The sequence below is a fragment of the Lycium barbarum genome, chromosome 5 (genome assembly GCF_019175385.1).
Source record: "Lycium barbarum isolate Lr01 chromosome 5, ASM1917538v2, whole genome shotgun sequence".
NCBI classification, from domain to species: domain Eukaryota; kingdom Viridiplantae; phylum Streptophyta; class Magnoliopsida; order Solanales; family Solanaceae; genus Lycium; species Lycium barbarum.
In genome coordinates, this window is record NC_083341.1 from 10,896,918 (window position 1) to 10,924,261 (window position 27,344).

Sequence of the window (27,344 nt, forward strand, 5' to 3'; positions counted from 1 at the left end):
TTTTGACAAACAATAAAAAAGGCAGCTTGATGCACGAAGTATTTCGCGTTCACACGAAGGATTACATTTCAAGGGAATGTAATATAGACCATCTACTCTGATGCAAGCTTCATTTTTATAATCAATACAACAAATATGACTATGCAACACACAAATACATTTTTATAATCAATAAAAGGACAGCCTAGCGTACGAAGTGTTTCGCGTTCACACAACATCCAAAGAAGGAACGCACTTCAAGAGGACGTGAGTAGATAGCCTACCCCGACACAAGCATTATTTTGATAATCAATACAACAAATATGACTAAGCAAGATTGAGATGAAGCACTTCTCTAAATTCCAACCTTCTAGTCTCAGCATAAGAAGTTATGTGTTTATTCGGCCAATAAGTTAACCAAACTCTCCCTTTTAATTCCCACTCCATTGTTTTCCCTATAGCCCTTTTGTCCATTTTCCAACACACACTTTCCCCATACTCATCTCCAGCAAAAATTACCCCTCCTTGCTTAGTAAATGGCCTATAAACACTTGAATATCTGTTCTTGAACCAAGCCTTTGGTTGAATAAGCGAAAAAACAGAAGGCTTTGACGAAAATACCTCTCTCCCATTCCCCGCATCATGAAGAAACCAATTCAAATTTGCACCGTCCCCGTTAACAGATTGCTCAAATTTCCAAGGCTTCATGCTCGTAACAACTGTCTCTCCCGCGGAGACTTTTAGGCCCATGTAGGAGTTTGGTGGATCGAATCCTGCTTCAATGGTCTTTTCCATGTTAATTTCTCTTAAGGGATTATCAGAGGATTTGTTTACTGATATGCTCAACACATTGGATTGAAGTGTTGGAGTTAGTTGCAATGAAATTCTTGAAGGGAAATGCTTCTCTGATATCCCAGCTCCTCTCTCTGCCATTAGTGATTCATTCACTAGCCTAACAACATCACACCTACATGAAGATGCATTTTCAGATCAAGTTAAAATTCACTCTTTAGGTTGTTCTTTTCATAAAAAAGAATTGAGATTATGGTTGTTCAGTCAAATTACATACTGTTTGGATTAGCTGATTAAAAGTAGTCAATAAACATCAAGTGTTGAGAATCACTTTTTAAGTGTTCAGCTGTTACATATTTGGATAGAAGTGCGCTCAAACTCATAATAAACAGTTATGTGTTTAGTAAAAGAATGTTGATAAGTATGCACTTCTTCTGAGATGCCCTTAAACTTCTTACAGTAAATATAAATATAAAAGAACATCATTAAAAAGGATGAATGACTGAAGTTGAATGACGAGGGCGCCTGAGGCTTTGTTTTGGAAATGGTATTTTTAAAATTACAAAAAAAAAAAAAAAAAAAAAAATAGGAATAAAATAGTAAAAAATTACTGATTAAAATAAATGTGTTTTTAAGTTGAAAAGTCATAAAGTTGAAAACGACCAATTTATGACTTCTGGTACATTTGGTAATTTGGTTTTCACTAGGCACATAAATAAGTCAGGAAGTACTTATAAGTTATCTGACAAGATTATAAGTTTATCGAAACTCCCTCCAAGTTCAAGAAAACAAACTTACCTAATATTATCGGTGTTCACCATCACTTCAATCCACTTTTCTCGAACTATAACTTTATAATTCAATTGAATCACTCCTTCAAGCTGGTGAAAGTTGAGTGAAAACCTCAAATCATCAGATAAACTACTAGCAGTAGATGTTTCAACCTCCATTGCAATAACAGGGCAATACAACTGGACTTTCCATAGCCCTTGTGTCGAAAATGAGTATGAAAACAACCGACATGGCGTTTTCATAGGATGATTCGAAGAAGAATGAATTTCTATGATCCAATTAGTTATCGCTAAATTTACTGAACGCATCCATTGTTCTTCAGTATTCGTTCCCAAAATTCTCACGATCAATTTTGACGCTTCCCTAGATTGTGAACATGAAAATTGATTCTTCAGGGAAATAATACATGTGGACCTGAGATCAGCAGGCGCTTCATATATACAAATTATGAAAGCCAGAGTTAAAAATGAGAAGTTGAAAATTTCCTTAAAACCGGAATTATTCAAATCCATTCGTGGAATCTTGAGGAAGGACGAAGAATTTTTGTTCCGGCCATAATGAAGGACGTCCTGAATGAAATTGATAAAGAGACTGAATACTGACTCGTCATCTAATAATTTTGTTGAATGGTGCTTTATTTTTAGTGGTTTCGAGGTCCATAGGGAAATAGGAAGATTATAATCCGCAATAATGGAAAAATGGTAATTTTTGGCTACGGAGAGTTTGAGTGAAGGTTGAGATGAACATGAAGGAGAAATGCAAATTGAAATTGTGTCAGTTTTCCATTGAGAAAATGGTGGTAAGTTCTGAATCCAGGAGTATATATCAGGAAAATTGCAAGTATTAGCCATAGCTTTAATTTCACTGTCTGTATACGAAATAATGTGATGGAATTATATGTGTATTTATAGACTAATGGATTGTGAAAAGAAAGATTCTCAGGGCTAAAAAAGGTCAGTGGATTAGATATATATAACATGTAAAAGGTGAAATTGAACTTACTTTCATGAATGGAATAAAGGTATCAGTTGAAAAAATTGCACAAGGTAATACTTTGAATGGATATTTATAGATTCTTTAACTTTGGGACCAGTCAATTAATAGCATCCTTAATAGAATAAATTCAGAAGTTATTGGTTTTCAAGATAATCATATGCAGAACCTAATGGAAAGAGTTCTGAGGAAGTATATGGACCACCTTTTTTTTTTTTTTTTTTTTTTTGGCATCATGAGTGATAATTTATCAAGAATTTTGACTATTTGGAACTTACACTTTAAATAATTTTTAACTGATGATTAACTCAAGAACATACAACTCCCTCCGTCCCATTTTAAATGGCATTGTTTTCACACGATCCAAAAAGAATATCACAGTTCTATAATGAGAAGTTCTATAGGCACTCAAATGGTGTGATATGTTTAAAATTAAGACTACAAACACACACATATTATGATAATTATTAAGATCGCAAATTTTAGAAGCCCTCATTTTTATTTTGAACTTTGCACTGAGTCAAATTATATCAAATAAATTGAAACAAAAGGAGTATATATAATTACAAGAGTTGTAACAATTCTAAGCTAAACATTGTCATATTTATGATTAAATCCCCTGTTCTAGCATTGTTGTTTTGCCCAAAAAGAAAGTGTTCTTTAAACTTTTTCTAAGGGGGAAATTACTGGGTAAGGAGTTCAAATTATTGACTTTGTTGCCAGATTCTTTACAACATTGAAAACACTTTGGGTAAAGAAATGAATGTTGGGCTTAACTGAATCAGAAAAGCTAGTTCAAGAGGTGCGGCTTGTCCAAGCCATATTAAAGAAACTGCCCATCCCTTAGAGGACTGATGTGGGACTCTTCGCACACCCCAGACCTAGAGCTGGACATCTGGAGCGTGGACAATTTCATATGGGGAACAAGAATTAGGATGAGTCTTATTCTGATATCATGTAAACAAATGAATCTCAGACCTAATTCAACTCTAAAAGCTAGCTCAAGAGACAAGGATTACCCAAACTATATTAACAGCAGAATATTTCTTAGGCAGGAAAACGTTCAACCTATCATTAAATTGAAGGGAATAGATATAATAGTATAGAAAGCAAACTGTAGAGAATCTCTTTTGTTATTTCTTTTCTTTCCTTCAACGACCATCTTGTTGAAACGTATTCGTCATGAGTAACATTAAACGAAAGAATCTAGGATTATGCATGTTATAGGCTAATTTTTCATCCAAGAAGAATGTGAATTGTTCCGTGCCAAACTCCTGCAACAACTCTGCCTAACTAATATCCCCTCTGTTTTAATTTATGTGAACCTATTTCCATTTTAGTCTGCATAAAAAAGAATGATCCTTTTCCATATATGGAAACAATTTACCTTTCTGCAATGATTATAGCCACATAAAATATATGTGTCTCATTTTATACCACAAGTTCAAAAATTCTTTTTTTTTTCTTAAACTCAGTGTCTAATCAAATAAGTTCACATAAATTGAAATGGAGGGAGTAATGTTTTACTTAACAAGAAAGAGAAAGCTGAGGTTTCACAATAAAAGCTAAAGCACACCGAAGTTGGGTTGCTTCTTCACGTCTGCCCATTTGTTACTTTAAAGAACCAGATTCTCAAAGACTTTTCAACATCGACCAATCAAGTGTACAACTTATACTGTTGTGGGTCGTTTGGTACGAAGGATAAATATAAGTAGTCCTGGAATAAAAATTTAGCAATTTCTTATCCCTCTTTTGGTTAGTAATCATGAGATAAGTTATCCCAGGAGTAAAAATAGTGTTGGGATAACTTATACCTGCCACAGGGTGGAATAAGTTATCCCAGGATAAGTTATCTCGGGATAAGGAAGAAACCTCTTCTTTTTAGAAATTATCCAATGTATAATACTTTTAGTCCAATATACCAAACAGTCAATAAAAAATAACTCAAGAATAACTAATCCCAGCATAACTTATCTCAATGTAATTAATCCCAGCATAACTTATCCCAGCGTAATTTGTTTTTGAACCAAACGAACCCTTAAAGAAATCACAATTATATCTACAACATATTTCTTGGTGTGTATCTATGTGATCGAAAAGCTTAAATTGTTAAAGAAATCACATTCTATTTACTTAATAATTATATCAACACGTCGGCCCCCTCACGTGTCATGCATGTACGTGGTAATTCTTTCTCATAATGGTTAGTGGTGAGATTTGAATCCAATACCTCCATCTACTCTAATACTATGTTTAAGTGTGTGTCCGTCTCATACAAAGTTTAGTTGTTAGAGATAAAATACTTTTATTTACTTAATTATATTTCCGATTAAAGATATCACAACGTGAGAAAGCATGGAAAACATAAGTACTAAGGAGTAAGGATCAACAAGTACAAGAAGCAGCTCGAGAAGAGGAAATAATTCCAATGATGATTTTAAAGTTATACGGAGAATTCATTTGTTGGATAAAATTAGCCTTGTGAGGAATAAAAAGTTTCGACTTTGATGGTTTCGTCGTTGTATCCTTAAGAAATTTAAGTCTACCACTACATATTTGCCGAGTTATGGTAGAATTACTCCAAAATTTCACAAAGTCAAAACCGAAATACAAATTTAGGAATAACTTTAATTTCCACTAGAACACGTTCGCAAATGGTTTGAAAGCATTGAGGAAGAAGAAGAGATCGATGAGAGATCTGATATTGTATTCGTTTTTGAGAAGAAACAAATATATATATGAAATATCGGTAGGGCTTGTTTCGTTTGGTGTAAAAGCAAAACTAGATTGCCATGAAATTCTGCATATTAAATGGAGATAATATCTCATATGGTTACTCAACTATGGCTAGTTCACTCAGAAAGGCACTTAAATTTGGTTTCTAACCAGAAAGTCACGCAATTATGGCTAGTTCACTTAGAAAGTCAATTAACTTTATATCTTAACCATAAAGTCACTTAACTATGTCTAGTTCATTGAGAAAGTCATACAACATCTAAATTCCTAACATCTAAATTTTCGAATTAGCTCTTTTCTCGCTTTATTATGCATCCGGTGTTGGGAACTGATCACTGGCCCCACTAATTTGGGTTCGTGTGCCACTATATAGGATCCACTAAAAATCGAAGTGCTTCCAACCAGAATTTAAGTTTCCAATCTGATGGCTCAAAACCCAAACCTCGGGTTAAATTAATTAAAAAAAAAATACTAAAATGTTAAAATCAATAAATATGATAGTGCAGATATTCCGTTGCAAACTTTTGCGCTAAATTTAACGACTGATTCATTTTCATCGATATATTACATGTGTTTTCATTATCTTTTTATATAGTGAAAAAATCATAATCCGTTGTTATGTTGATGTCATTAGCTAAGAAATAGTATCATCTGTCACTAAAATCCGTGCGTCCTTTTTTTTTTTTTTTTTTTAAAATTTCGGTTGTTGTAGTGAATTGACAAGAGGACTAGGCCCAAGGTTACTGCGTGTAAGGTCGTATGGGGTCATTCGCACAAATGTCCCTATTTCAGGCTGGTCTTTAATTTTTGGGAAATTTATTTGGTGTAGCTATCTCTAAGACTTATTTATGGATAGTAACTGTCCTTTTTAATATTTAAATTTAGTAGCTATATTATTCAAATTTTACAATTGATAGCTACTCCACTTTTTACTAATTAACTGTGTTGCCCCCATATCACTACATACACGCTACATGTTTATCTCTCTTCCTAAATACACGACAATTAACTCCCCAATTTTCTCAATTTCTTCCATTATTCAAATCAGTTTCTATCACATCTTCAATTCTCATATCCGTTTTTCACTCTCCCATATCTCCTCATTATTCAAATCAGTTTCTATCACATCTTCAATTCTCATATCCGTTTTTCAATTCTCATTATGAAGATTTGAGCAACTAACAATTCTTTTTTAAGTGAGTAGTTGATGAAATTAGTGAAGGGAAAGAGAAAATATGAAGGTCATGGAGAAACAATGTTGTTAATGGATTTCTGTTTTGGATGACCAAGGAAATAGAGATGTCGAATAAGAGAAAATGGAGAGCTGAAACATGTTTTATTACAGTGTTAATAGTTCCTTAGGTGGTGTAGCATCATCTAGGAACAAAAGAATAGGTTGTTGGTATAGAAACACCATTGATGAGAGTTGTAGAGTTTCAGCCCACCAAGTGTTTGATAAAATGTTTCAGTATATTTCAGTGTATTTCTGTGTATTAACAAACAGTATATTTGATTTTTAGTATATTTTAGTGTATTACTTCGCTGTATTTCAATGTATTTATCTTTTTTTTTTTGGCGTAAATATAGTGAATGTTCCAAATATATAGCCTATTTTTGTTCCACTTTGTTTTCACGATTTTGTATCTCACTGTATTTCAATGTATTTCTGCATTTTGTATTTCTAATTTATGAAACAATTCTGATATATTTCATTATATTCCATTGTATATATGCATACTATAACTTTATATTTCTTAAACAATCAACCATATTTTATTGTATCCCAGTGTATATTTTTCTGTATTTGGAAGTTTTTAGATCTTTAGTGGTTTTTGGATTCAAAAAGTTTTGATTGTGATAAAAGTTGAGAGAGATTCGTGAGCTGTTATGGAAGACTAGCCGTTATGCGTGATTTATGGAAAGTTTTAAATTGAATCCCAGATTTAAAAAAAAAGATATTCCATAAATAGGTCCTGATTTTACTCTCTAGTGATTTGCATTTCTTGTATTTCACTGTATTTTATTATATTTCATTGTATATATGTGTTGACACCCAATTTTGTCCCTCCTTTATTTAATTTTATTCACTCGGACGTCTAAATTTATTGACGAGCTAGATACTTTATTTTCACTGCTATTTATATTCGCTACTTTTATTTTAACATTACAAGTATTAATTTATCACAAATTTTAAATGTTCATCGTCATTTCACTTTCGGGTTTGGAATCGTTAAATTAATTACAAGACAACACTTTGTAAATCCTTACTTTCTATATACTAATTACTATTTATCTTCACATAATAAATATTGTACTAGTTACTAAATTAGAAGCCCGGAAATAATTAAAATAGCGGAGGAAGGATCAATATTTTCAGCAAATTAATGGCTTAAAATACAAATACAATATTATTTCCTACCCAAACAAAACAACCCACATTTATATACCCAACCCACATTTTCAACCCATATTTAAATTAATGGGCCAGCCCAAACGGACCAGCCCAATTCTATTTTTTTACCCGACCCAGGTCCGGCCCAATTCCTTTCCCTAACCCTACTTCTTTCTCTTCTCCTCTTTCTCTCTTCTTGCTTTCTCCGCCTCCCTTCCCTCTCTCTTTTCTCCTCTTTATCCGCCTCATCTCCCTCGTCTCACTCCCCACTGTCGCCGCTCCTCTTCCCTTTTCCCCACACATGCTCCCCTCCACTCACCCGACATCACTCCACTCACCCATGCCTCTGCTCCCCACTCCCTTTTGTACACAAACGAAACCCTATAAATGTAACACGAAGTTGAACGGGGAGGGGGGAGAAAAGGAGAGAAAACAAAAGAAAAGATCGAAAAAGGGGGGGGGGGGGATCCATTTTTTCAGATTTTAGGAATTATTCAGTGTTTTAAGGGACACAATCAACCTTAAAACTTGATTTTCCCTTTTTCCGGCGAACTTTGACCGTGACCAAAGGGGTTCGACTCACCCAACTCTAGTTTCGAAGTTGCTCATACGAGAGAGTAGATTCGATACCATCGACACCCCGTTCACTGCACCCACAAAAGGTCAGTGTGTTTTTCTTTGCTTTATTTCGAATAATAAAAGTTTCGATGTGTTCATATATGCTGTTGTTGCAATCGTTTTTAATTTCAGTTTAAAAGTTAACAGCATTGATATGTTTGTGTCTTACCTTAGTTTAGTTTTCAATTTTACTTGGTTATACGGTGTTGGTTTAGAATACATATCGATTGATAGTTACGCTTTTTTTCGATCTTGGGTTAGCCTTAGCTCAATTTCTTAATGTAAGCTGGTTTAGTCAATCTGTGCGTGTGCGAATATTGCTGATTACAACAGGTATATATGAGTCCGTTCCATGTTAAAAGAATAGTGATTGATTTTGAGCATTGTTTTGGGCTGCTGTGTGCTATGACGATTTCAAAATGAGTTAACTTAAGCGATCGAAAATCATTTCCGTAACCAACCTACTCTATGTCATGTCTTCATCTCCATGTTTGTTAAATATGTCCATTTACAGATATGAATATCCTTGTTGAATACGGTTGTTTTGTGTGAATTGGTGTTGGTTATTGGTTTAGTTCATGTTTGGCTTAAGTTTAGTATGCATATGCTGTTTTGTGGATAATCTGGTCCTCTTTTGTTTGTTTAATAATAGCAGTATAGGCATGAGTTTTAAGCGTAAATTATTGTCCTAGTGCGTATTCTAAGCAGTGGGGATCAGCGGAATAAGTATAAATCCAGTGCTGTTTCAGAGAGAATGAAAGGGTGTCTTAACTTTAACTTTGCATGATCTCCTCTTTCAACTCTCTAAAATCTGTATGAGTTGTATTTGCCTATCCTTCACCATTTTTTAAAAAAATTTGGTTCTGCCCCTCTATGTCCTGCGATTTCTTCAAGTGTATTTGGGTTGCATGAATTCTGTTCCCATGATATAGATCAAGTTTACTACTACTTGTGTTAAGGATGATAAAACCATATGCATAGTGTCACTTAGATCATTGGAAAGTTCAGCATCTAAACATTTTAGATTGAAGTATTATTGAATGTATACATCTACGCATACAAGCTTATTTCCATATAGATGGTTTCGGGTTCTGTTTTTGTTAACTTCTACCTATGGGATGATCCAACTTGGCTTTGGTCTTAAGTGGTGTTTAGAATTTAGGCAGAATCTGATCCCTATACTTTTGACATGCTGTCACACCACATTTTGACCCGGAGGTTAAAGTAAAAGTATGACGTATTGGAGATTCCTGTTTTTTTGTTTGTTGTTTTTAAGGAGTCGCCACCTAATTATTTATGGTGAATTAGGACACCTAAAGTTTATTAAAGTTATGTTTAAAGTTAACTCTGTTTAAGGTCTGCGAAACTTAAGATTCTAGGTAAGGGTTCAATTAGTCTAAAGGGAAGGTATTAGGCATCCTTTAAGACCCATTAACAATGGTTAACCGACCGGACTTAGATTAATTAATTAAAGCTAAATATGTAGATGTAATATTTAAATATTTAAAAAAAATATCTTATAAGTATTGCTAAAGTTATAGATAGTAATAGAATGTTATTTAAAATAAAACTTGTCGAAAAGTAATAGTCGTATAAAAGAGTTTAGTTATAAATGAGTTAATAGAAACAGGATGTGTAATGTTTATATGTATTTGAAGAAAATGACTAACAAATTTAAAAGTTATTTAATAAAGTTTTATAGAAAGACTATTAGTTCAACATATATTGTGCGAAGGTTGTTTTAAACAAATATGTATTTCAAATGTTAGAAAGGAACTAAAGTGAAAGAGTTATCCGTTGAAACTAGTTTGCCTTTCATTTTTTAGAATAAGCTAACGTTAGTATAAGCTTTGTGACGTTTTAAACTTCTAAGATAGTAAGCATGGATTATGATTCCTTTAGCCAAAATATGTAGTCGTGCTGTTTTTTTTTAAAATCAATTGAAATAACAGTATAGGTATTATAAGTAGTTTTATCATAAAAAAAAGTGGAGATGAAATTTATGGAATTAATCGTTGGTTCTCCTTAAATTAACTACCCATGACTTCTAAAACTATCCATACTAATTTCCTACAATTCATCTAAGCTAAGGAAAAAACAAAATAAAAGGAAGTGTTAGTCAGACAAACAAATACACCAAGATGATAGAATCGCGGAAATAGAACGGAGTTCAAATGGGTTTATCCCATTTTGGGATGTTGCTGCCTGCTGTTGTTGCTATGGGTTTCAGCTTCACCACTGTCGTATTAGATCCCGTTTACGCACAAAAGAATGCTGGATTAAGCCATGCCCAGTAGGCAATAGATGAAGATTGTGTGAGCAATGCAGGTTGTGGCCTCGAGTCCTAATAGAGGGACTCCTTGCGGCTCCATACACCATGTGAACAAAGAAAATAAAACAGGGAAAGCATTAGAGAAGCAATCTGATTGTCAAACACGAAAAGAAAGAATGTAAACTAAAGCAAATTAGGACTAATATAAATCTTCAACTACCACATATATGTACTGACAATACATGCGAATGTAAGGAAGAGCAAACTGAGCGTTATTTACATAACAAAACTCAACGGATTTCAGACTTAATGACAGATTGAATATACTATGAAAACAGGACTCAGCAGATTCCAAACCAAGCGACAGATTGAAAACATTATGAAAGCAGCATCTTATAGACAGGCTGAAGCTCTAACTGAAAGCAAATTCAGGTCACACAAGAAGGCTACTACCAGGTTCATTCATACATCAAAAGAGAAAAAAAAAAAAAAAGATAAGGAATTAGTGTTCTAAACAGCGGACTGATACTAAACTTGATTTTGAACAAAACTAAACAACACAGATACATTTAGCTATTAGGCACCTGGTGTTAAAATACTCCAAGACAATCCACACTCTATTTTATCGGCTTTTAATAGAGTAGTAGGCTTAAGCACAAATCATCATTAAGCATATCTGAGAATATATTTAGGTTATAAAATAGAAGGAAAGGATCATACTCTATTCTAAACATAACCAGCATAAGAGCTATCATATAATGACATTAGGCTCAGAAGGTAAACAAACAGACATGATAGATTGCTATAATTAGGATAGATTAACTAATATATAGCATTCGAGAGGATGAGAGAGGGAACAAAGAGAAGGGACTGGAATATAGGTAAAACAACCACAATCGTGAGAATTGGGCAGAAGGTTCAGCAGTTTATGTTCAGAGAAACAAAAGAGAAGAAGAACAATTGGAGAATATTTCTAAACATAGGATGCATGATCAAAAGCAGGTCACAATACTAAGCAAGATGGAATGCCGTGGAGGCCATGTGATTGCGTAGAACAAACATACAGTGTGTCTTAACTAGGACAAGAAGCAGGAGAGGAAATGGGACACCAGAAAAAACAAGTCACAAAGGGGCAGGAATGCTATGCCAAAAATCAGAAGGAAACAGTAGCACAGGGCAGCATAGATGTGCAGCAGATTAGTATCATTTTTTCAAAAGAGAAACTTCAAACACAAAGCAAGGCAAGCCATGGAATTAGTTAAGAATACTGGAAAAGAAATTTTGAACTACAGGGAATTATATGGCGAGCCATGGAACATGGATATATTATTAACAGGAAATAGGAGCTTAGCGAATGAAGACATGATATGGATAATGCAATGACACACAAGGTGATACACATAGAATGTAGGTAGAGTAAGATGTTTTAAAACAGTGCAATGGTTGAATCAAAGCTAACTGCTAACAAACCAACATCCAAGTGTGGAACAATTCAAAGGATTTCAGGACTAATTTGTTAAGCATAGACAAACAGAGATGAAGAGGGGAATTACAGGATATTACACTGTGCATGAATCATTTGCAAATTTCATTTTTTCAATATGATGACTCACAACTTCCTTTAGATCTTAATTCTCAAGTATACAGGATCAGTTTAGTCACACAAATCACATTTTAGGCCACTATGATCATATATTGATTCTACAGAACCTTTTGCAAACAAATTTGGACCTTTCGACCAATAAACAAAACCCGGACAGGACTAAACTCAAGATACGCATACCTAATTGGGGTAATAACATCATTAACATGCCCAACAGCTCCCTTAACCAGACTTGCGTTCGTGAAAGCATTGTTAACCGAACATGATTTTATCATACTCTTCAAAGTAGGACATACCTGTAAGCTAGCGACATGACTTTAAGACTATCATTACTAGTTAATACCTGATACACTTAGTCATACATATAAGCAGGTTCGATGTCTCATCTAAACCAACTATCAGCAACAACATGATTAATACACTAAACGAACATAGGGCTACACTGATCAAAAAATTAAATTAAGCTTCACTAACCACAGAAAATAATTCGTATGAACATCAAATAAAGACCTTAAGCCATATTTTCAAACGAAGAACACTGAATATACTCAATGAGCATCAACCATTATCAAAAGATAAATATAACTCCCTATTTTATGACATCAGGTATAAAACTTTATCGCAGCACCAACTTGAAATTAAAATCACTTTAAATATGCAAACAGAGAATCCAAACAGACATCAGAAATCAAAGCGAACCAAAAAGTGGAAGGAAGGATTGCACTGACCTTTTGTTGGCGCAGTGAAATGGGGCGTCGAGGCCTCGAATCTACTCTCGTATTGACAGATTCGAAACTCGAGTCAAAAAATTAAAGTGTTTTAATCCGTGTCCGATCAGTGTTCAATTCTCGAGTTTTATAACTCGACTTCGAAATAATAACACAGCAAACAAAAAATGAAATGTTTAAGATTTCTAATCGATGTCAAGCAACTGTGGGATTTTTTCGGGTCCCTCTCCGATCTTGTTTTTGTTTTGTTTGAGTTGATTTGGTTTTTGCTCCGAAAATCCAAGCTATTTTTTTTTCAGGTCCCCTTAACCAGACTTGCTCCTCTCCTTTATAGAGTGAGGAAAGAGAGGAGCGGAGGGGAGCGTAGGTAGGGTAGAGAGAGGAGTGAGGTGGGGTAGGGGAGCGTGGTGTGGGGTGCGGCGGCGTTGTGTGGGGAAGGGAGAGTATAGAGAGAGAGGGAGATGAGGCGGAGGAAATGAAGAAAGAAGAGAAAGAGGGAGAGAGGCGGAAAAGAGTAAGAGAAAGAGAGAGGAAGAGATTTAGGGCAAAAAGAATAAGTGGGCTGATTTATTTCGATAGGTAATGGGCTGGGTATTTAAAATGTGGGCTGATTATTTGGGTAGGGGAATAACATTGTATTTTAAGTCATTAATTTGACTGAAAATTGTTGGTCCTTCATCCTCTATTTTATTATTGTTGGGCTTCTAATTTAACAACTAGTACAATATATACTATATGAAGACAATTAATAATTAATATTTTAAAAAAAATAAGGATTTAACAACATGTTGTCCTATAATTAATTTAACGAGTCCAAACCCGAAAAAATGAAATGATGACGAATCATTTAAAATTTGTGGTAAAGTAATACTTATAATGTTGAAAAATAAAAGTAGCGATATTAATAGTAGTGAAAATAAAGTATTTAGCTCGTCAGCAAACTTAGAAAGCTCGAGTAAATTAGATAAAAGAGGGACAAAATTGGGTGTCAACACATGCTACGCCTAGTTAATACTGGATTTCCAGATTTTTATGTTTAGAATTAACAAGTCTTTGGTTTCTGATTACTTCCGGAAGTTCTGGTTTTGTTATGAGATGGTTGAACCAAGTTGTGATATTTAAAACCATGAAACATTTTGCTATTATCCATGAGAGCTCCATACATTTCTTAATACTAATGTTTCCTATTTAGGCTCACATTGAGCAACTGTCTTTATGCCTGCTGTTGACATGCATATTTGGAAGTTTAATATTATATGTGTTTTGCCTTATTTAACAATTATGTACGTTTCTAATCTTTATTATATATATTTTTACATGTACACATTGAAGAAAAAATGGAGTCCCAATTCGGGACTCATCATCTTCCACATTCAGTATTGGGCTAAAGGCCCAACACAACTTCTCTCGAGTCATCCCGTCAGCCATCCTCAGCGACATACTAAAATCTGCTGGGCCGAGGCCCATAACAGTAGCAGTGAACAGCAGCAGCCCTAAATGGGCTAAACTCATTTAAATCATTTCACTCCTCTATTTTATTTTACTTCGTGGATTTAATTTGTACTATATGACTAACACTTTTACTTGTTTTTTATTTGTTTAGATTAGGTGAACCTTAGCGGAGTTAGTGGGTTTGATTTTAGCAAAAATGGGTAGGAAGAAACAATAATTAATTCCTTAGTTTCATTTCCTTCTTTCATATTAAATTATTTATAGTACCTATAATAGTTATCTATATTAATGTCATTTTCAAGGGCGAAGCCACAAACACATATTTTGAATTAAGATCATGTTTTCATTCTTACCGTATTAGAAATTTCAAAACATCACTAATACGTATATATAAATTTAAGCATATTCTCTAAACATTCTCTTAAGCTTCATCCAATTGTACATATTCTTTAGCCGAAATTGGTTAAATCAAAGAGTGATAAAAAATAGAAAGAAACTTATGGCCTTTTCATCATATTTAAGAATATAAGTCTAGGTATTCCCATGCCACCATATTCATATAACATCATTTTATCTAAAGATCACATTTGTCAAATCATCTTTTAAAAGGCTATTATTCATACGCAAATTATCCTACTTTCTACAAATCTTATTTTTCGAATAACATTACTATATTTTTCATTTAAAGCCTTAGCAATGTTTTGAGTCTCATTTAACATTTAGAATCTTCTTTTACGCAAATTATTATGTTTTTCTACAAGTATTATTTTAAACAACACTATTACACTTTCGTTTAAAGCACTAATAACATTTATAAGTCGTGTTTTCAAAATAGCATTGGAAGTACTCTTTTATACAAATTATTATCTTCTACAAATCCTATTTTAAACCACATTCTTACATGTCTATCTATAACTTTAGACATAATTACAAAGCTACGTTTTTTTTATAATACTATATTTACACTTAGCCTAATTAATTATAAGTCCGGTCGGTTAACCATTGTTAATGGGTCTCAAAGGATGCCTAATACCTTCCCTTTAGACTAATTGAACCTTTACCTAGAATCTTAAGTTTCGCAGACCTTAAAACAGAGCTAACTTTAGAAAATAACTTTGATAAACTTTAGGTGTCCTAATTCACCATAAATAATTAGGTGACGACTCCTTGAAATAAAACCAATAGGAATCTCCAATATATTGTACTCTACTTTAACTCCGGTTAAAATGGGGTATGACAATATGCATACTACAACTTTTGAATGGAGTGATTTTGTTGAGTTTTTTTGAATTCAAAAACTTTTGAATGAAGTGATTTTGATTGATAGACGTGAGCTGTTATGGAACCTCATAAGGTTTGTGTGATTCATGGAAGCATTAATACAAATTACCATTTGCTTTGAAAAAGATTTTTATTGCCTTAAATGGAGTCGTTCTTTACTCAACATCGACGCTGTATTTCTCTGTATTTCGAAAACACGAAATTTACTGGAAATACAGCCAAAAGCAGTTACGAATTGTAATTTTTCAACTTGTAGCTATAAATTGTTAGAAGCTATTAAAAGGTAGTTATTTGTGTAAGTTTCACTTAATTTTTGCTCCTTAAATTTGTGGTCTTTAATTTTTGTTGTTTAGTATTTTTGGTACTGCATAATTTAGATTTCACAATGCATAGTTGACGTTTAACTACGATATATGTATCATAACGTCCGCAGAAATTATGTCGGACAAGGCAACACTTTCAACACTCAACATAATCTGAAATAACGACATAATTTTAGATTTTGCAAGGCATAATTTACCTTTAACTTCAGCATATATATCATAACATCCGCACAAAAAATTATGCCGGACAAGGCAAAACTTTCAGCATTCAACATAATCTGAAAAATACTACAAAACTTATGCTGCATAATTTAATTCCTACAGAATTTATGTCAAGCGAGACAAAAGTTCATTTTCCAAAGATAAAAATGTTATAGAAATTATGCCTTTAGAAGTTGATCTGACTATTTTTATTAAATAAGTAAATGTTATCCCTGTAATCAAATTACATACTGTAAAACAGAAAAAGTTAAAAAAAAGTTTAGTTGCGAGCCCACAGAAAACTGTGTTTCCTTAATGAATTTAATCCCCTCATAACTGCCCAATGTTTGTGTTAATTCCTCCCAGGATATAACAAAACTCTATTATGCTATATTGGCAATCGAAATTGTAGAACTTCAGTGAACTCAACAAACAGCAGTAATCACATGACACTTACTTTTGTCTTTGAAAGATGATGTAGAAGAGGGGATGAAAAGATTGATTTTCAGAGAGTATATTTTTCGTGATTTTTGTGTTTTAAATGAGACGACGCTAGTAGGGATCTAGTAGCTCAGTTGGTTGGCTACCTGAACTTTCACCTTGTTGGTGAGAGTTCGAATTCCCACGCTGTAATCCCCTTCCCCATTTCTCCTTTCCCTACCCCTATGTAATTTAAAAAAAAAAAATTAAAAAATGTGGCGACGCCTCTGAAAATTTATAGCCTACTAACAGGTGCCAAAGGTACCTGTTCGGGAAGAAGATGACTTTTTATTTATGTCGCAAATGTTCAAATTCGTAAACACCCGTTGGGAAATAATTCCTCAAAAATTAAACTAAAGAATTAAATTTCGCTCCAATTAATATCAGGAAAATTAAATAATGAAAATGGAAAATAAATTTTGATCCAAAAAGATTATCAATCAATTCATTTGATATCTGAGCCTAGCGACGATGACGGCACGAGGGGAGCCCCTCTTCTCAACTCTTTATGAGTTAGCGGATATGCTTCTACATATAAGCATACAAATGTTGCTTTCCACCACTAACGTGGTATAAAGCTCACTTGAAAAAGTTACTTTTTCAAATTTCATTTCCCTCAATTTCCAATTCACACTTCATCTTTAAAGCTCACCACTTAGTGTCTTTAAAGCCCAACAGTAACAAGGAAAAAAATAAATTGAAGACCGTATATGTGAGGAGCAAAAATTAAAGACCGGTGCGCTTGAAGGGAAATCTGCGCAAAAAAATGTGTCGTATGTGCACACTTTTCTGGGCCTAATTTTGTCGTCTTTAAGAAGAGTACTCATCCTTTCTTGTGAATTTTCTGCCTGTTCGATTTGAAGGACTATGAAAAAAGGAAATTAGCGAGAACTTATATTTAGAGAGGTACAATTTTTGTGGTTGATGCTATTTTTTATTTATTTTTAGAGTCTGGTGGGATTTTTAAGGCGTAAGTTTAGCTATTTTTTTTATTATCCTTTTAGTATCTAATTTAGTTTTTTTGTTGCATACTAGATGCTATTGGCCCGTGCTAGAATTTGTGTTATGTACTACCTTCAGTTAAAAAAGAATACGTCTTTAACTCTAGCGCATTCATTTTCATTAAGAAACAAGTCGATAACATTAATTAAAGGTATTTGGTTAAGTTATTCTATAGCTCAGCTTTTGTAATAAACGCAAATTAGCATGGAAAGACATTTTTAGAGATTGCATATACTTCCTTCGGTTCAAAAAGAGTATTCACTTAACCATTTGCACACTCCTTTTGAACCAAAACATAAAAGCTAAGTGAACACTCTTTTTGAACTAAGGGGGGACGGGGGGGGGGGGGGGGGGGGGAGTATCTTTTATTATGCATTAGTTAATGAGTACTGCTTTTATGTATAAAATCCTGTTTTGGGACCGAATGGACTATCCTAAGTAATATAAAAAAAGAAGAAGAGTTTTTTTTTTTAACTAAAAAATTAAAATAATAGAATGCAAAGATTTTTATAGAATAATAATTGATTCTCATCTTCATCAGAAATGTTACATTAATTGTATGTAGTGAGTATTCGGCTTCATTTGTTTTCATTAAGATTAAGACATTTGAATTTGAATGCACATCTGAATGATTAAGACTGTTTTTTTTTTCCAACATCTGAATGTGCATAATGTATTTATTTGCATACAATAAATATATAATTCAAATAAAAAAGTAACTCATAATTTAATAAAATAAAATATTATTTGATAAAAAAAATGAAACATTTATTTGCGCTAATAATGGTGGAGATCCATTGTAGTGGTTTTGGTTACGTTTTACTACATAGTACGTACTGTATTTGTTTGTTTTATTGCTATAACTAGCTATCAAACATAAAATACACTATAAATAGCTATCAAACATAAAATACACTGTCAGTAAAATAGCCATGTGGGTATTAGTAAATTGAAAACGCTGCAAGGTGTGAACAGAATATGGAACCCACGTGCAGTGCAATGGGCATCTGGGTTTTTGGTCCAATTAAGGAAAACGTACACCTACAAAACATTTTAGTACGACACCTTTCAAGCACAATAACAATTGAAACTGTCAAAATGTTAGCTCTGAAATTACATTTTTGCCCTTGGTCCTCCAATTCCTCATGCTTCTAAATAGTAGTAAAGTAATTTTAGGATTTGCTCAACTAATTTAAATTTACGCCATCCAATACAGTTCAGCCAAATTATGTAACATGTTATAATGTGACTGTGTGATTAACTAAGTCTCAGCTGTCTGTAACTAATTTAGCTAAGGAACCTGATTATCCTCGTGTGTACGAGATTGGTTAATTTTTTTCCCGCCTAGCAAGTTTGAATCTAATTAAATAAACTCTTTACAATTTATTATGACATTAAAGTTTCTAACAGATTCATTAATTCTTTTAAGTGATTAATTCTGTTACAAGATTCCCATATGAAATCTAAATTAGTGGATGGGTGACTGCTGATAAGAAAAAAACAAGAAGTTGTTACAAATATTAATTCAACCATTATCCATTGAAATCCTCATAAAATTACATTTTAATATCCTTAGTTGGGTAGTATTCAACTTTTCTAGTATAAATAGAACCATTTCTCATGCCATTTGCATCAGCAATTAGCAAAAGAGTAAATTAAACTACTCAATTAAGTTAATGGTCATGGCTTCTAATATTCCTCAAATTCTTTGTGTTTGCATTTTTGTTTTTCTTTTATCGGATTTAGTTTCTTGCCGATTTTTCAATGGTAGTTTAGATGCTGGTGGATTTTCACCAGCAGTAGCAACTTGGTATGGAGATCCTACTGGATCTGGCAGTGGTAATGTCTCTAAAATCGAATTTTTCATATTCTTTCAGATTTAACTTTTATATATAGTATAACATGTTGTGCAATAGATAAACTGCTTTATTTTTTAGGTTAATAATACCGTTTGTTTGTGAACAATTACATGTAATTATCTTTTTTAACGTCCAGGAGGAGCTTGTGGACTAGAAGATGATGTCGCAAATGCTCCGTACAGTGGCATGATAACCGCTGGAAATCAAGCTTTATTCCAACATGGCGCGGGATGTGGTGCATGCTATCAGGTGCACACATTCACTACAAAATAAAAATTAGAAATCGCCTATGAACCTCATCGCTAATCTGTCGTTAAATTGCTCGTATCTAACATAATTTTTTTGATAATCCGTCGCTAAATTAAATAGGATAAGTGAAGGAAATTTTGTTGCTTAGGTACAGAATTTCCCCGTTGCGAATTCCTTCTTTTTAGTAGTGATTTCTCATAACTTTTACTTAAATTTGTTGTATACAATATCAGTGGCAAATACAATATTCATGATTTGTCGTTTTACAAAATAATGATATTTTTATATATATGGAATTGTTTTTCAGGTCTCATGTTCGAAACCAGAATGCTCTGGAAATCCAATAACAGTGGCACTTACAGATGAGTGTCCAGGAACATGTAATAATGATCCAATTCATTTTGATTTAAGTGGAACTGCCTTTGGTGCTATGGCAAAACCTGGTCAAGCTGATCAACTACGTAAACTCGGAAGAATTGATATTTCCTACAAAAGGTTATTATTAAGTCTCTTCATAACAAACTAAAACAATTACATTATCAGCATAACTTAACATATTATAACATGTTACCTACTTTAGTATCATTCGTTTTAACTTCTACTTGGAATTTTTTCAGGGTGGCGTGCAATTACAAACAAAATATTATGTTCAAGGTTGATAAAGGATCCAACCCTAATTTCTTTGCGGTTGTAACTGAAGCTGAGGACGGAGATGGTGAACTCTCTTTGGTTGAGATAAAAGCGACAGGTTCAGATAATTGGCTACCCATGAAACGAATGATTGGAGTAACGTGGTCTGCTAATATTAATCCGAACACACAAAAACCTCCCTTCTCTCTTAGGTTAACTTCAGGGAATAAGCATCAGGTTATAGCTGATACTGCTATTCCTGTTGGTTGGCAGCCAAAAGAAATTTACAAATCGAATGTCAATTTCCCTGCCCAATTATAAAGTCTTTAGTTTGAGAGTTTACAAAGTGAAATGTTGGACTTCTTTTGCATACCAACAATATGATATATTAAAGAAAATTCTTTAGATATCAAGATCGAAATTCTCAATTTTACTTTATTATAAATCTTTATGGCAGTTCCTTCAATGTTTGCCTATGGTGCCTTCTGGCTAGACATGTTAGGCATTTCTTTTGAAAAGAACATTCCTGTTGTACGCTACTAATTAATTCAAGCTTTAATATAGTTATATAGCCAAAAGGTTTTCAGTCCATACGGACCCAATATCTTGTAATGTTGAACGTTAATTATGTTTAATTAATAGTAGTATATATTATCCTTGTTTAAAAAGCATATTTGATTCAGTCCATCTTGTTTTTACAAATTCAAAAGAAAAAACTATTTATAATTACTCATTACCTAAAAGCATAAACCTTGAAAGCATTGGTCACAACAATTTTGTAATGTATTTCACATATAAAACGTACCTAAATTTAATTTATATTAAGTCTTTTGTTCTTTTTACTTAAAAGCCATCACCTTAGGTTATGTTAAGAATTGGTCATTCCCAATATTCTATGAGCAAAAAACTAGTTCTATCTACATTTATCCTAGCCTTATACTACAAACTAGGAGTACAAAATCAACCTAGAAAGTTCGAATCTGACGTTTATAAATATTCATTAGATTTGTTAAGTGATATTTGTTACTAGATACCAAAATAAAATCTAAATTAGTGGATACGCAACGTGCAGATAAAAAATAATCTAGAAATTGTTAAGAAAATATTTCTCCCATTATTTATTAAAATCCTCTACATGTATTCAATTTTTCTAGTATAAATAGAACCATTTTCATGTCATCTGTATAAGCGATTAGCAAAATAGCAAGGTACTCTATTAAGTTATTAATGGCCACGGGTTCTAATTTTCCTCATTTTCTTTCTATTTGCATTTTTGTTTTTCTTTTCTGCAATTTGGTTGGTGTTTGTTCTTGCCGATTACTCAATGTTAGTTTAGATAGTACTGGTGGATTTTCATCAGCGGTGGCAACTTGGTATGGAGATCCTACTGGAGCTGGCAGTGGTAAAGTCTCTAGCTAAGATCCTTTCTTTTCTTATTTTTTTGGATTTTTTTTCATCTTATTTTTTTGGATTTAACTTATCTACTAATGGTGTAAAATACCTATGCTCAATCAGTATAATCTAACATGTTATGTAATAGGTAATTGCTTTATTTTTCAGGTCGATAATTTTTTTTAAAAAATAAATAATTACCGATAATTATTTTTTTCGTGTTTAGGTGGGGCTTGTGGACTGGAAGATGATGTAGCAAACGCTCCATACAACGCCATGATAACTGCTGGAAATCAAGTTTTGTTCCAACATGGTTTAGGATGTGGCTCATGCTATCAGGTCCAAACTTTACTCATAGTTTTACTTAAATATTTTGTATTCAACAACACTGGCGAATCGAACAATAGGTTGTGCAAAAACACACGTATAAATAGAGTTAAGACACCAATTTCAGGAGTAGCCATTCTCTACTTATTTTTTGTTTTGTCTTGCAGTAAGTCTTTTCGGTAATGCAGAGGTTAGGCCTAGTGCCCCTGGCAAACTATAATTTGACTTATCATTAAAAGTGGACCACTTTGTGGTCATAAACAAAGACATACATTTCAGAACATACTATTTTTCAATGGTCATTATGCAATATACATCATGTTTTGGGGCGTGGGGGGTGTGAACAGTGAAATTTTACCGAATTTGAAATAGGATTCTAGAAGATGAGTTCAATCCATCTTCAAACTCTAAGGTCGGTTAGAGTTTCTTGAAGGCTACTCTACTTTAAATCCTAACTTACATCTGTATAAAGGGACATATATTCCCTTGAAAGACATCTCAAATATCCCATAAACTGACAAGAGGGGGTTGCTCAGATGGTAAGCGCCCTCCACTTTCAACCCGAAGGTAGGGGTGTCAAGTGGGTCGGGCCGGGCCGGGCCATTTAAATGTGGGCCACAAGGGGCCGGGTCGGGGCCGGGCCGGGCCGTAAGTTAAGCGGGCCGAGTTGGGGGCCGGGCTTGGAGAGGGAAAGGGTATCCGGCCCAGCCCACCTCGGATAGGGGCTACACGTCGGGCTAACCGGGCCCGTTAGTGGGCCGAGCTGGGTTTTAGTTAGTGGGCCGGGCCAAGTTTTAGTTAGTGGGCCGGGACGGGTTTTAGTTAGTGGGCCGAGCCGGATTTTAATTATTTTAAAAAAAAATTCTAATGCTAAAATTTATTAAGTTTAATACTTTAAAATCTAGTTGTTGTCAACTTTATTTTAACCTTCAAGTTCCTTAAATTATACTTTGGCCCTATTTTCAAACTATAAATACCATTCATTCTTCTCCATATTATCTCACAATTCCCTACTCTCCTCTTTCTCTAAATTTCCTACTCATCTAAATGGGAACTAAATGGGAACAATGCACATGAGTTTTGATACTAAACCAAAGTTCTTAATTTAATTATCTCATCTGATCCTAAGTCCTAATGTCATGTGCAGATTGTCACGTCTCCATCATCGGTGGAGACATTTCAATATGCTAAAAAATATTTAATTATTATTATATATAAAATATTTGAAACTAATAAGATTATATTAATATATTAATATATTATTATATATATAACTAATAGTTTATATTATTATATAGTATACTGTATAACCTATTGAAATATTTTTGAACTTGTGTAAGCCAACAACAAGATAGTAACTTAAAAGGGGTATTTGATTTATTTCACGCATCAGCAATTTCAGAGGTAAATTATTTTTCATTTAGTAGCAATTAAATATTAACGAATTCGATTCCTCTTCATTTTTATTGTCTCCATTTTTCTCAAGTTCTTACTTGAATAAGAGACACATTACATGAGTTAAAATTAATGGTTAAGTTTTAATTAACTAAAGTAAGATTCTAACTATGATTTGAATAATTAATAAATATTTCATATATTTGCTTCCAAAATTTTAAGAATCCCACAATTATAGCTACAACTATTTTATTGGGATACAATGTTTTTAAAATACTTATTATTAGTAATAAATGTAATACTTATCTTTTTTTTTTTTTAATTTGAAGTGGGACGGGCTGGGCCGGGCCGGTGCCCCGGTGGGCCATCACCCGGGCTTATGGCGGGCCGGGCTGGTGGGCTGTCCACCTTGTCCGGCCCAGCCCCCTTATAAAACCCACCTAGCCCAGCCCCTTACACCTATTAGTGGGCTTGGGCCGGGCCGGTGGTGGGCCGGGTTTACCGGGCCGGGTTCGGGCTGGCCCGACCCACTTGACACCCTTACCCGAAGGTTGCGAGTTCGAGTCACCAAGGGAGCAAAGGGGGGGGGGGGGGAAGGGGGGGGAGGGGGGGGAGGGGTTAAAAAATAATAATAAATAAATAAAAAGAATATCCCATAAACCCATGGATATTCACAAAGAGATCAATATCTCGAATATCCCATAAACTCATGGGTATTCACAAGAGATCAAGCTAAGACATCAAATAATGTCGTTTTTCAAATCTCTGTCCAACGTTCTTGGAGATTAAATACATCACATGGAGGTCATCCTACGTTCGAGAAATATGCTACTAACGGCCCTTGAATTACGGAGAAATATTATGAGAGAAGAATCAAGAGAACAAACAGATTTGTACCCGCAATATTCATCAATAAATTTCAACATATATTGTTTGTGCTTTACAGTTTATTTTTCACACATCAAAAATTTGTTGCAAACAAATTGGCACCCCCAGTGGGACAAAATCTGCCCTCATCTCTTCTCTCACAAATCAAATCTTCAAAATATGTAGTCACAAAACCGCCAAGATGGAAGCTCCATAATATGGGTACTTCAAGTCTCATATTTGAGTTTCTGCAAGTCTACACTTCGACAAGCCTTGAAGTACGGGGAATTTGTGAACAACAAAATTTTACCGAATTTGAAATAGGACTATACTAGATGAGTTCAATCCAACTTCAAACTCTAAGGTCGGTTAGGATTTCTTGGAGGCTACTCTACCCTAAACCCTAACTTACGCTCTCGAATATCTCATAAACTCATGGATATTCACAAAGAGATCAATATCTCGAATATCTCATAAACTGATGGATATACACAAAGAGATCAATATCTCGAATATCCCATAAACTCGTGGATATTCACAAGAGATCAAGGCATCAAATAGTGTCTTTTTCAAATCTCTGTCCGACGTTCTTGGAGATCAAATACATCACAAGGAAGTCATCCTACGTTCGAGAAATACGCTACTAACGACCCTCGAATTACGGAGAAATATTAGGTGAGAAGAATCGAGAGAACAAACAAATTTGTACCCGCAATATTCATCAATAAAATTCCTATTTCAACATATTTTATTTGTGCTTTACAATTTATTTTTCACACATCAAAAATTTGTTGCAAACACGGGGTGGGGAGGGTGGGGGGAGAAACTGCATAAAGAACAAATAAAACACATAATATAGTTGTACTTATTAAAATTCAGAGTATCAATTTATATGTTTGTAAAGAATGGAACTGTTTTCAGGTCTTATGCAATCAGAATCAAGAATGCTCAGGTAATCCAATAACAGTAGCTCTTACAGATGAGTGTCCAGGAACATGCAATGATGATCCAGTTCACTTTGATTTAAGTGGATTTGCCTTTGGAGCTATGTCAAAATCTGGCCAAGCAGACCAATTGCGTAAACTTGGAAGAATCGATATTTCCTATAAAAGGTGAGTGAGTTTCTTCATAATAAACTAAAAATGTACATTATTTTATGAATTTAACTTACAAAAATTGCGTTATATAAGTAATTTTACGTGTTATAATAAGTTAGACTACAAGAGAAATTCTAGAGAATGTTTGCTATCTTGAAATTTTTTTGTCTTCTCTGAGTGATAAAACTAACTGAGAATCGATTTTAGGAAAAACCCGACCGAAAATGAGTTGTTGGAAAGGAACTCGTCGGTAAAAAAAGCGACCGATTTTTCAGTTGTTTTTTAAAATATTAAATTTATTGGCTTTTTTGACACATGACCAAAAAAATGATCGATCGGTCGATTATTAAATTACAAAATTATAAAAAGCAACATTCGGGGTTTGAACCCCCGTCTTAACTGTGGTAGGTACTATTATTTATTTATTTATTTATTTTGTAGGATATTATTCACCACCAGATCATTGGTGCTTGTTAGTTTAGGACTTTTTATTTTTTTAATTTATACTGTTCAAGCTCATTTTTTTCGGATTGGTAATTAGGTCGATTTTTCTTTTAACTAAGTTGACCGAAGATCTGACCAAAAATTGACCGCGTCGGTAGGTTTTGAAAGTTATTTTCAATTATTTCAAATAATAAACCGATCGTGTCGGTCGACTTTCTATTTATGGGATTTTGACACTAAAAACCGACCAAGTCGATCGACTTTTTATATTTGTGAACCTTTTTGCCAGAAGAAAGCAAAAAGTCAACCAAATTTGGTCAAATTTTCTATCGATTTTGGCGTGTTTTTAGTAGTTGCCTGCTTTATTTTTCATATAGCTAGCTTATTGACCCATATATTATTCTTTAGTTAACTTCCTCTTGGGATTTTTCAGGGTGGCATGCGACTACAAGCAAAATATTATGTTTAAGGTTGAAAAGGGATCCAACCCTAATTTCTTTGCTATTGTAATTGAAGCTGAAAATGGAGATGGTGAACTCTCTTCGGTTGAGATAAGACCAACAAGTTCCAATAAGTGGCTTTCCATGCAACAAATGTTTGGAGCAACTTGGTCTGCAAATATTCATCCAAACACACAAAAACCTCCATTCTCTGTTAGGTTAACTTCACAGAATAAACATCAGGTTCAAGCTGATAATGTCATTCCTGCGGATTGGCAGCCAAGAGCAATCTACAAATCAAATGTCAATTTCTCTCCCCAATTATAAAGTCTTTTAATTTTATTTTGAGGATTGGAGGAATTTGAGAGATTATCAAGTAAAATGTTGGACTTTTTTTATACACCAACATTTTGATATAATAAAAGAAATTATTTAGTTATCAAGTTCGAAATCTCTTTCACTTTATTATAAACCTATTCTGGAAATTGTACTTTCGCTAGATCTCGTAGACAACTAATACCCTAGGTAAAGTTCAATGGCTTTAATGAGAGAAAAATCTTTTTTAACTTTATTGATAAACAACTAAAGTTGAGTGACATAAATTGATATAAATTTTTAAAACTTTATTGATAATTTTATTGATAAACATAAATTGAAACGGAGGGAGTATTTATGATTATTCATAATCTCTTCATTTTCTCACAAAATCATAAAACTAGATTTTCTTTTGTTATTCATGTGGGTAAAACAAAAAATTTATTACAACCCAAGGCAAAAATGAAAAAGGAAGAGACTTTTTAGATCAAAGAAAGACTGAAATAACAATAATGAACAGGAGAACATTTGTTCATCTCTTCTTCATTCATAGACAGTCTACAAGGCTCACTCCATCCTTTATAATAAAGAAAGGTTGTACTAATAATACTACTTGCCCTCTCTCAGTCAAGAGTAGTAGTAGTACTAGTGTTTTTCCTCACCCGATATCAGGGGGCGAATTTAC

At 33.6% G+C, this 27,344-nt stretch overlaps 3 protein-coding genes across 3 annotated transcripts; 2 read left to right on the forward strand and 1 right to left on the reverse strand.

The window, feature by feature from the left end:
* LOC132640431 (uncharacterized) lies at positions 1-2,456 on the reverse strand. The gene is made up of 2 exons (XM_060357021.1): positions 1,570-2,456; positions 1-946 (listed from the first exon to the last, which is right to left on the reverse strand). The coding sequence occupies exons 1-2, from the start codon at positions 2,412-2,414 to the stop codon at positions 307-309; spliced, it is 1,485 nt and encodes a 494-aa protein (XP_060213004.1). The 5' UTR covers positions 2,415-2,456; the 3' UTR covers positions 1-306.
* A 16,811-nt stretch (positions 2,457-19,267) lies between these two features.
* Positions 19,268-20,795, forward strand: LOC132642281 (expansin-B4-like). The gene is made up of 4 exons (XM_060359527.1): positions 19,268-19,483; positions 19,640-19,752; positions 20,060-20,247; positions 20,370-20,795. Exons 1-4 carry the CDS (start codon positions 19,321-19,323, stop codon positions 20,701-20,703), a joined length of 798 nt encoding a protein of 265 aa, XP_060215510.1. The 5' UTR covers positions 19,268-19,320; the 3' UTR covers positions 20,704-20,795.
* A 153-nt stretch (positions 20,796-20,948) lies between these two features.
* LOC132642280 (expansin-B4-like) lies at positions 20,949-26,787 on the forward strand. Its single transcript, XM_060359526.1, has 4 exons — positions 20,949-21,784; positions 22,001-22,113; positions 25,285-25,475; positions 26,338-26,787. The coding sequence occupies exons 1-4, from the start codon at positions 21,610-21,612 to the stop codon at positions 26,669-26,671; spliced, it is 813 nt and encodes a 270-aa protein (XP_060215509.1). The 5' UTR covers positions 20,949-21,609; the 3' UTR covers positions 26,672-26,787.
* Positions 26,788-27,344: the final 557 nt, after the last annotated feature.